Raw genomic sequence first — 10,989 nt, 5'->3', positions numbered from 1 at the left:
TTTTGTCTACACATTTATCTTTGTCTTCAATTTGGATAATTATTTTTCACCTGAATTCATATTAACTGATAAGGTTTTTAAAAACATTCCCTGTGTGCTATTAAGATTATCACATATATTTTTATTTCTAACATTTCCCTTTGATATTTTATTATAATTTTTGTCTCTGCTGGAATTCCCTTTGTATTCAAGACATGTTGCCCACATTCTTTATACTATTCTACCATACTTTTAATATTATTTCATTTATTTATTTTTTAAATTATACTTTATCGATTATGTTATTATAGTTGTCCCAATTTTTCCCCCTTTTCCTCTTTCCACCCAACAACTCCCACTCCCCCAGGCCATCCCCACACCACTGTTCATGTCCATAGATCATGTGTAGAGGTTCTTTGGCTACTCCATTTCCTGTACTGTACTTTGCATCCCCATGGCTATTCTGCAACTACCTATTTGTACTTCTTAATCCCCTTACCCCTTGATACTGCTAATATCTGGAGCATTTCTAGATGTTTTTCTATTGATGTTTTCTTGACCATGGGTTACATTTTTAAAAATTTCTTAATTTGTCTCATAACTTTTTTATTATATGAGTAAAATATCTTTAGTAAATAAAATTTACTGCAGAGAAGGGCCTACCTCTTCTGTCAGGTCCCTACTGTGGAGACTGAGACACACGAATTTGTAATTGAGCTAGGTCTAAGCTAAACTAAAGTTATTGTGGTCTTAATTAGTTTAACTCAGCAGAGTTTTTAGATACTTTGAGAGCATGATCAGGTTTTTCTATTCAGCTAGACTTGCCATTTGAGCAAGGTAATGCTCCAGAGAGTAATTTATTCTTTACAATATGGGAAAAAACTTTCTGACCTTTGAGTACTCTAAGGACTAAAATTAAGATGCAATGCTATGTGCTGCCTTGATGAGAAATTGGAGGGCCCCAGATGGCCTTAACCACAAGTTCCCTTCCCCACTCTGCTCCAGGGGATAAGGTCTCCTAGACAAAGATTCTTCCTTATCAAGGGGACCAGGCACAGTTTCTGCTTATTCATGGGTGGTGGGTTTCAGTTCCCTTCCAGTCTGTAGAATTATTTAAACAAACCAATCACATTGTCTGGTGGGAGGCAGTGATGGAGCCACACTCCTAATATTACAAAGCCTACCTCCTACAGTCCCGGGCTGTTCACTCTGTTCCTGAGTACGGCTGCTGTGTGGTGTGTGGTGGTTTACTGCCCCACAACCCCCACCCCAAGGCTGTGAGTATACATATAAACTGCTGTCCATCTCATCCATCCAGTGTCAGATTTCATGTCATCCTTATAACCGTAGGGTGGGAATTCCTCCCTAAACAGTGGGGTGAGGAGGGGATGACAATACTGTGGGAGATCTTGTGACCAGCTCTTTTTTTCCCTAAGACCCACCCTTGTATTTCTACGCCATGGACAGTAGTACCTCTCCAACCTCTTGCCTTATTTCCAGCCTTCAGGGGACCATTGAATATTAATTGATGAAGGTCCGGAATGCCTCAAAGGTATTTTTTTTCTTTTAGTTCTCTTGCCCTTTACAAGGCCTTTGGAGGGCTATGGCAGTGACTAAGTGGAGGCTTCTTGAAGATGAAGTTCCTGGCATCTGTGACACTACCCCAGGGAGGAGATGAAAGCCCAGATGCCTTATAACAACTTTGTAAGGTAGGAAAATCTAAGCTTTTCATTCAACCTTTGCTGGTGTGGGGGCGGGGATGGGACTACAGTTTTTTTGGTTTTTGTTCTTCTCGGTTATTTTTTTAAGTGTTGTTAAAGTGGGACTAGAGCAGTTACTGGCAGTTATTGCCTAAAAAGTTATCTGTCTTTGTAAGCTGATCATTTTCTGCCCTTGGCTTTTCTGTGGGGTTCTTATTGTTTGTACCATTGAGCTTTCCAGTATGCCAAATTTTCCAGTACCCAGTCTGGGAGATCAGGGGCAAAAAGAAAATCCAGAGAACTGAATGCTGTAATGTTCCTTGGGTCCACTAGCCAGACTGCTTTTTTTCTTCTCCTTTCAGTCTTCTTATATTGTTTTACATTTAGTGTCCAGGATTTTTAGATGTAGTAAGAGGAATAAAAAAATGTATGTCTATTCCCTTGAATTGGGAATGCGTGTTCCAGATGCAGAAGTCACAAATTATAATCACTCCCTGGCCAGACATAAATTTTCAGTAAGGAAATTAAAATACTGTTATTTCTAAAATGTTTAAAAGCAATTAGTCTTAAAAAAACTTTTAAAATTAACCTTTTCATTTCAAAAATATTGTTCTACATCAAGGAAAAATATAAAATAAGCAATAGGGTAGTCTTGCAACCTACCAATATAGACATTTTCTTATGAGGGATATTTGGTCATCTTTTAGCAATGTATTCTTTATATTCTTAATTATAAAGCATAAATTTTAATATTAGGACAAAAGAAGTATTTCTGACAAACTAACATGCTTCTTTCACTTAATATTAAGAATTATACTCATATTTTCATATTCCTTTTACTACCAGCCCATTCAGACCTAAATTTTGTTCTTAATTTTAATCTATTTGCATATCTTAATTATTCTGGAAATACTACTGCTCAATTATCCTTTATTATATGGTTCTGAGTCTTTGTTTTATGATTCTCATCTGTTTGTGATGGTTTCAAAACAAACTCTCTCACTGAAAACAGATAAAGTAGAACAATGGGCTTTCTAAATTTTCTTTAGAAAGGACTTACAAGAGGCTATCTGATCAAAAGAGTACTATAGGAGAATTTTTAAGCTGTATTCATAAAGTGAGTACATATTCACTTACATTTCTTTTTTTCTTTAGTATGGCTACAATTTGGAGAAGTAGCACATCTTTCCTAAATCCCTGACAGATGCTATTAGTGTTTATAAAAGAACATTCACAGTTTGTTCTATTTATTTATTTATTTAACAAATATTTATTGAATGCCTACCTAACACTGTTCTAGATGTTGGGGATACAGCAGTCTTCTGTTCTCCTGGAGGTTCTGGTCTAGCAAATGAAAGGAGTATGTTATCTGTACTGCCATGAATAAGGCGATGTCATCCTTTACAATATTGTGCAGGAATTGAAAAGGCACCCAACAAAAGAAAAAAAAAATTGAAAAGGTTAGACTAAAAGCAAACATAAAAACACAAATTTTCTCCTCTAATTTCATAAATTCAAACTAATAGCAATCATTAGGTTGTTGGCAGTATCTCAATATATATTTTGAGAGATAACTGTCTGTTCTATCAGTTACCAGTATTACCCTAGAAAGTTATTTAACTTCTTTAAGCTTAATGTTCTAACAGTAAAATGAGAGTGGAATACTTACCCAGCTTGATTGTGATAGTTAAAAAATATGCCAAATTTAACTTACCTAGCACATTGTTTGGCTCATCAAAACCACATGTATATCTGTTTCTTTTCTTCCCCCAGCCCTTTTACTGAATGCTTATAAATCACTTTTGTTGACACATTAATTTAACAAGTTTTTAATACTCTTCCACCACTATTATATTGAATAAAAGCTTAGAACTTTGTTTTTGCAATCTTTTGACAGTGTCAATTTATTGAGAAGGGCTATAATAAAAACATTTTATTTTATTTTTTTAAAAGATTTTATTTATTTATTTGTAGAGAGAAAGGAAGGAAAGGAGAAAGAGAGGGAGAGAAACATCAGTGTGTGGTTGCCTCTCACACGCCCCCTATCAGAGACCTGGCCTGCAACCAGGCATGTGCCCTGACTGGGAATCAAACCGGCAACCCTTTGGTTCAGAGGCCAGCACCCAATCTACTGAGCCACAGCAGCCGGGGCTAAAATCTTATTTTAAATGTTTAAACTATTTCAAGAAAATAAGATATTGTGTGTGAAAAAGAAAGAAGCTGCCAAAAAATGCAATGAATCTAGTGGAAATTATTCCATATTCCCAAATTTTTACAAAGAATAATAATTCTACAGCCATCGAATGACTTTAAATAATACATAGGACAATGAGCAAACAATGAACTCCTTAATCTAAGATTCTCTTTTAACTCATATTTATATTTCATTTCAACTTAATAAACATTCTTGCTTTTTCTTGTGATTAGAAAATTAATTTGAATGTATTATTAGGGAAAAAGATAAACATGTTATCACCTAGAGAGAACCCATTTTGCAATATATATTCCATCGTGTTTATGCAACAATGAAATATGACATAGAAACCTCTTGATATCACATATTATAATAAGTTTCATAGTTTCTGTCTTATAAAATTTCTAAAGGAGAGTAAATGGCAACAGGGTGAAACATAATTAAATATAAACAATCTAGTAGGCAATGGGTATATAGCAGAATGATGGGGTGCAGGTATACAAAACTTTAATGGTATAATTTAATCCAAGGATAGTATTTAGAGTAGCTAGAAGAATGGATTGAGTATTCATCAGGCTGTAATCCCAGGAATATTATTTTTCTTAATTGTTTTTTGATGAGTATCAGTGAGTTTCAGAAAGTAGAATGTAAGATTAGGCCTCGGACACATCTGGCGTACTAACAGTTTATTTCTTCAATTAAGGGATAATCCATACACCTAAAACCGTCACATGAACTGGGGATTCTCTGGAGAGTTACAGCGCCAAGATGGCTGAGTGGATTGAAAATGAGATACAGTACCTTTAACCTTTTGACCACAAGGTCCTCATAAGATAGGATGAGGATAGCCAAAAGTCATTATTGGTCAATATCTTATAAGAGGCAAAATGAATTACTTAGCTTGGTTCATTTTTTATTACCATTGAGAGCTATTTGCTATCAGTTGTAGATCCAGAGTGACCCTTTACCACTAAAGTTCATTTATCCTCAACAGGACCAAGATATTTTTCTTCAAAACATATATGTGCCATTATTTTGGTTGCTTTGTAAACTTTCTGGGTAGTCTATTCATCTACTTTTACTAAATCTAAGGAAATGGGTTTAAAATGTACACTATTAAATAGAGAAATTTGACTTGGGTTTTTTTCTAATTACTATTCTGCTCTAAGCCTAAGGTAGTTGCCTGTGTCTTTTCCAGATAAAGAAGCTATAATGTCTTTTTCTCAGTACTAAAATAAACACATTTGTGCTTTGAGAATTATGCAGTTTCTTTGCTCTTTTTAGTAATTAATTGCTGCCTGGATTGTGTCTGCTGAATGTTTTTGTTCTTTTGCTAATTCAAGGTTTGTGGGATTGTTCTGTGAGATATCTGAGAAGCAGATGTTGTGTACTCCGTATCAAATTCAGTTGGAATTGTTGCTCATTAATGTGTCTTAGTTTTAATAACCCTATAGTATATACTTTCTAATATATTATCAATGTACTCACAGAAATGAATGAGGAGGATTAAAAAGAAAAAGAAAAGCAAAGACCAAGTAGTTAGTCATTCATAGAAAAATAAGGTCTTGTCACAAACCCTGGTGTCCTGTATCCAGGATTAGGAAAAAATGTTCAATACATGTCTGCAATAATGCATAACCAAACAGGTACTAGGTTTCATATTTTCCAATTCTGAAAGCAAATGTTATGTGGCTGAATATTTAGCAAGCATCTAACACATGGCACAGAGGTTGACAGGAAGATTAATTGGATATGGATTTAGTTTGCAGATAACATATAATAGAACATAAGCAAATTGTAAGCCAAGAACATTCTTGCTTTCCTTCATAATCTTAGTATCTAAAAGAGTGCCTTGATGAAGCCAATTTAGAGTTTGGAATTTTTTATGGATGAGAGAGCGTAATTGAACTCTGAGAATCAGAGATTTGCTAGAGTAGTGAAATAATGGATCCCCAAAAAATATCTACTCGAAAAATATCCATAGAAAGGCATTTGACCAATTTAGTTCTCTATTATCTAGAGCTAGTATACTTTTCTACTATAGTAAAAGTACAAAATCATTATATATAATCCCATTTTGATGTATTTTCATGTGACTTCACATTTTCTTCATACATTCCATACTGGTAAAAATACTAATTACCCCCAATCACTAGAAGATCAGAATTAGAAAATAGAGGAAGTAAAATTCAGATTATTTATTCCATTAATTAATTATGATAAAAGTTCTGAGAGCAAATTTAAAGTGAATTTCTTGTATACTTGTATAATTCAACTATTTATGCTTTTCCTTTTTATTACTTAGGACTGAGATTAACTTCAAGTAATGCGAATAGCTGAAGTGTATTTATAAAAATAGGGTTTAATGCATTTTCAGTAATTCAGCCTGTAATGTGTAAAAGGATGGAAACACTGCAAATGAGTTTTTGTTTATCTACATGTATGTATAAACACTTGAATAAAATGTAGCTCTTTGGATGGGGCACAGGGGAAAAGAAGGGTCATAAATTTTTTTCTCAATTTCATTGTGTAGCAGAACAAAATGTTAAACTCTTCCACTGAGTTCATCCAAACAAATTCCATACTCCCCGTCATCAACATGAAGTTCCTCTTCAAAATCAGCAACATATGAAACATGAATGTACCTAGGGAGGCAAAGTTACTTCATGTTTTTCTCGTGGGTTTTCCTGATAACAATCGCCTGTGTTTTCCCATTTACCCGTAGCCTCGTCAGAGACCCCTCAGCACTTCCATAGATCCATCCTTCCAGAGGACACAGATCACAACAAACCTACAGAAACAGGAAATCAGACTTCCTGAGTCCACTGCAAAACACAGAAACCTGTTTCCTCTACACATTTCATATTGTCAGAGCTCTGTCTTAGCAGATTCAGTGTGGAAGCAGCAGTTGAAAAGGCTAGAAGGACTAACATCCTCAAATTCACATGAGCTTTCTTTCTTCAAACTACTGAGATGAAGGGAGCAAGGCTATTTGTCCTGCTTTCTACTATATGGAGTGGGGGTTTTGGACTTAGTGAGACTACACAGACTTGGACTACATCCAGTGATGAAAACTCCCAGAAGAATGTAACCTCTGCTTTAACTCCTTTAAATGAAACGCAAAGTCTCCAAATGCTTCCAACCTCTCAGATGCCAGCTGAGATGGCCACTGAGGCAACTACCACGGAAAAGAGTCTTCTACCATCAGCATTGTATCCCTCAGACACAAGTGCATCTCCGGAGGGTGCAAGTAAGCCAGCCCTCACATCCACGCAGAAGACCGAAAGGGTGATAAAGTTACAAACTCTACCTTCCCGATCCAAATCTAGCATCAAGTTAAGTCCTGGAGGAGAGTCAGTGGTCCTTTCCAACTCCACACTGAAATTTCTTCAGAGCTTTGCCAGAAAGTCAAATCAACAAGTGATTTCTCCAAACTCAGCTGGCAGCTTGGGAAATCGATCCCCGCGGGAAATAGATCTCAGCAGAGGTGACACCAGAGAAAGCCAGAGAACCAACTATCAAAAATCAAGCTTTGAAACAACTAGAGGAAAGTAAGAAACATTCCTTTCTTCCTTTTCTACCTAACTGTAAGATCTATAAGATTGCAAGCTAACAGTTAAACTATCTCGCTCCCACAAAATGATTATTATGTTCAAGGTGAAATTAAACCATATTTCAATTAAGATAAGGTTACCTTATCTAATGGGGAAAGGGTGAACAAAAAAAATGCGGCAATTTTATTTTTTTATTTTTTATTATGTTTTATTGATTTTGCTATTACCGTTGTCCCAATTTTCCCCCCTTGAGCCCCCTCCACCCAGCACCCCCCACTCCCCCAGGCAATCCTGACACCACTGTTCATGTCAATGGGTCATGCATATAACTTATTTGGCTACTTCATTTCCCGTACTGTACTTTATATCCCCTGGCTATTCTGAACCACCTATATGTATTTCTTAATCTCCTCATCTCTTCACCCATTTCCCTATTCCCCTCTCCCATCTAGCAACCACCCAAACACTCTCAGGATCCATGATTCTGTCTCTGTTCTTGTTTGCTTAGTTTATTTTATAGGTTCAGTTGTTGACAGCTTTGTATTTATTGCCATTATATTCTTCACAGTTTTCATCTCCTTTTTTCAGTAAGTCCCTTTAACAATTTGAGCTCCTTTAGTTTTTTTCCTTGTCTGGGAAGCTCTTTATCTTTGACTCGAAATGATATCTCTGCAGGGTAGAGCAATCTTGCCTGTAGGTCTCTGCTTCTCATAACTGAATATTTCCTACCAGTCCCTTATAACCTGCAAAATTTCTTTCGAAAAATCAACTGACAGTCTTATGGGGACTCCCCTTTAACTAACTGCTTTTCTCTTGCTGCTTTGAAGATTCTCTCTTTATCTTTAACCTTTGGTATTTTAATTATGATATGTCTTGGTGTGGGCATCTTTAGGTCCATCTTGTTTGGGACTCTCTGTGCTTTCTGGACTTGCATGTCTATTTCCTTCAAATTAAAGAAATTTTCTTTCATTATTGTTTCAAATAGATTTTCAATTTCTTGCTTTTTGTCTTCTCCTTCTGGCACCCTTATGATGCACAGGTTGGATGCTTGAAGTTGTCCGAAAGGCTGCTTACACTATCCTTATTTTTTTTTGGATTCTTTTTTTCTTCCTGTTGTTCTGATTGGTTGTTTTTTGCTTCTTGTGTTCCAAATCATTGATTTGATTCTCAGCTCCATCCATCCTCTTGTCGTTTCCCTGTAAATTGTCCTTTATTTCAATTAGTGTATCCTTTGTTTCTGGCTAGGCCTTTTTTATGCTGTTGAGGTCCTCACTAAGTTCCTTGAGCATCCTTATAAACAGTGTTTTGAACACTGCATCTGATAGACTGCTTATCTCCATTTCATTTAGCTCTTTTTTTTTTTTTGAGTTTTTATCTTTTCTTTCATTTGGGACATGTTTCTTTGTCTCCTCATTCTGGCCACCTCCCTGCATTTGTTTCTATGTATTAGGTCGAGCTTCTTTGACTCTGTGTCTTGGTAATGTGGACTAATGCAGTAGGTGTCCTGTAGGGTCAAGTGGCACAGCCTCCCCTATCAACCAAGCTGGGTACTCGAGGAGTGTCTTTCATGTGGGCTAAGTATGCACTCCTGTTGTAGTTGAGCCTTGGTTGCTTTTGGCAGGTCAATTGGAGGGATTTACCCAGGCCAGTAAGTTGTAAGGATTGGCTATGAACAGTGACCACCAACCTCCACCCTCTGTGGAGAATCAGCTGTGCAGGGGCAGGGTGATGGTACTATGATGGTATCCACTGGTTGCGCAAGCTCTGAGGTTTCCTGGGTGGTGCAGGCCAAGGTCAACACCCACCTGTGTTTTATCTGGGGCTAGTCCCCCCTAAGCTGTAGAGCAATTGGAGATGGCTGCTATTTGTGCTGGACTTGGAGATTCCTAGGTGAAGCCAAGCTGTGAATCTAGGCTGGTTGCTGCTAATGTTGTGCCTTGGGGCACTTAGCCAGGAGATAAGGGAGCTGGGGGTTCACTGAGGCCAGCTGTTGCTTGTTTGGAAGGATTTAGGGAGTTATAAAGCATGAGCCAAGACCAGCAATTCATATTGAAAAACTACTGTTAATAGCTATAAGTTGGGTGGGTTGGAGTCTCAGATATGGTACCCACATGTCAGCTCTGTGGCTCTGCCTGCCTTTCTGTCTGGGAGAAAGCTGTTGCCAAACTCTTGACTTGATGCCAGACACTCCCTGCATCCACTGGTGCCTTTCAAGCTGCTACCCGGTGGAGCTCGGAAGAAGTAAATCTAAGTAAGTTTGTGTGGAGGTCCTTTAGAAGGAACTGCTTTGGACTCTGGAAGTTTCTTCCACTGACTCAATCCCTGTTGGTTTTTGCAGCCAGAAGTTATGGGTGCTTATCTTCCAAGCACTGGTACCCTGGGCTGTGGGCTTGGTACGGGGTTGGGATTCCTCACTCCTGAGATATCCCTCCCGAATTTTTACCCACCACAGGTGGATGTGGGACCAACCTGTTTCATGTCTCCGCCTCTCCTACCAGTCTTGATGGATGTGGTTTCTTTAATTCTGTAGTTGTTAGACTTCCATTCAACTCATTTCTGCCAGTTCTGAGTGAAGGTTTTTCTATAATTTAGTTGTAATTTTGATGTGGTTGTGTAAGGAGGCAAGCCATGTTTACCTATACTGCCATTTTGACTGGAAGTCAGCAATTCTATTTCAATTGAAATTGTCATAGTCACTTGTGGAGGTGCTTTTAGTTGGGATAGTTACTAACAAAGAATGTAACAGCACAGTAACAGTTAGTGTAGTTAATTTAACTCAAGGGTATATTGATTTGTTCAGTACTATACCCACAACATGAAAGAAAATATGTCAGTATAGTTGGGATGTGAACAGATTTAAAAATTGAAACAACCTGGTGTTGTGGAAAGTATACTGTTTTCAAAATCAAGCCAAGTAGTCCTGGGTTGGAATACTGACTCCAGTACTATCTAGATCCATAACTTTGAGAAAGTCAATTGATTTTCCTGAACTTCAGTTTTGTCATATGGCAAGTACAGATATGGTATGAGAAGTACAAGTAAAAAACTATAACTTTGCAGGCTAATTATGCAAGTTTCAAATTAATGAAATATGCTTAGATGCATTCTTCTCACAGAATAGATGCTCAACCAATCCTATTTTACTAGTAATGTTATATTGAGTTATGTCATCATCATGAATGTGATGAATAAAAATGCCAATTTTTTGAATTGATTTTTTTTATTTTAAAATATATTTTATTTATTTACTTTTAGCGGGAAGGGACAGGAGAAAGAGAAGGAAACATCTATGTGTGGTTGCCTCTCATGTGCCCCCTACTGGGGGCCTGGTCTGCAACCCAGGCATGTGCCCTGACTGGGAACTGAACCAACAACCCTTTGATTCACAGGAGGGCACTCAATCCATTGAGCCACACCAGCCAGGGTTCAAATTGATTTTGATTTAAAGTTAGAACAAACTCAAATTGAATTATTGAAGTAAATTAACAAAACAAAGCTTAAAAGAGTATCATTAAAGACTTTCAAAAGGACCAAAAAAAAATACCTGTGTAAAATGCAGGTC

At 37.1% G+C, this 10,989-nt stretch overlaps 1 protein-coding gene across 2 annotated transcripts in view; it reads left to right on the top strand.

Moving 5' to 3' along the window:
• Positions 1-6,846: 6,846 nt before the first annotated feature.
• MMRN1 (multimerin 1) overlaps positions 6,847-10,989 on the top strand; it is a 61,972-nt gene continuing 57,829 nt past the window's right edge. For both annotated transcript variants that reach the window (XM_054591548.1, XM_054591549.1), the window contains exon 1: positions 6,847-7,424. In XM_054591548.1, the coding sequence (XP_054447523.1) occupies positions 6,847-7,424 (578 nt within the window). The remainder of the gene's footprint in view (positions 7,425-10,989) is intronic.

This window comes from Pteronotus mesoamericanus, unplaced genomic scaffold, assembly GCF_021234165.1.
Source record: "Pteronotus mesoamericanus isolate MK-2021 breed Mesoamerican mustached bat unplaced genomic scaffold, CSHL_Meso_final scaffold_232, whole genome shotgun sequence".
In the NCBI taxonomy this organism is placed as follows: Eukaryota; Metazoa; Chordata; class Mammalia; order Chiroptera; family Mormoopidae; genus Pteronotus; species Pteronotus mesoamericanus.
This window is presented reverse-complemented; position numbering and strand designations above follow the sequence as displayed.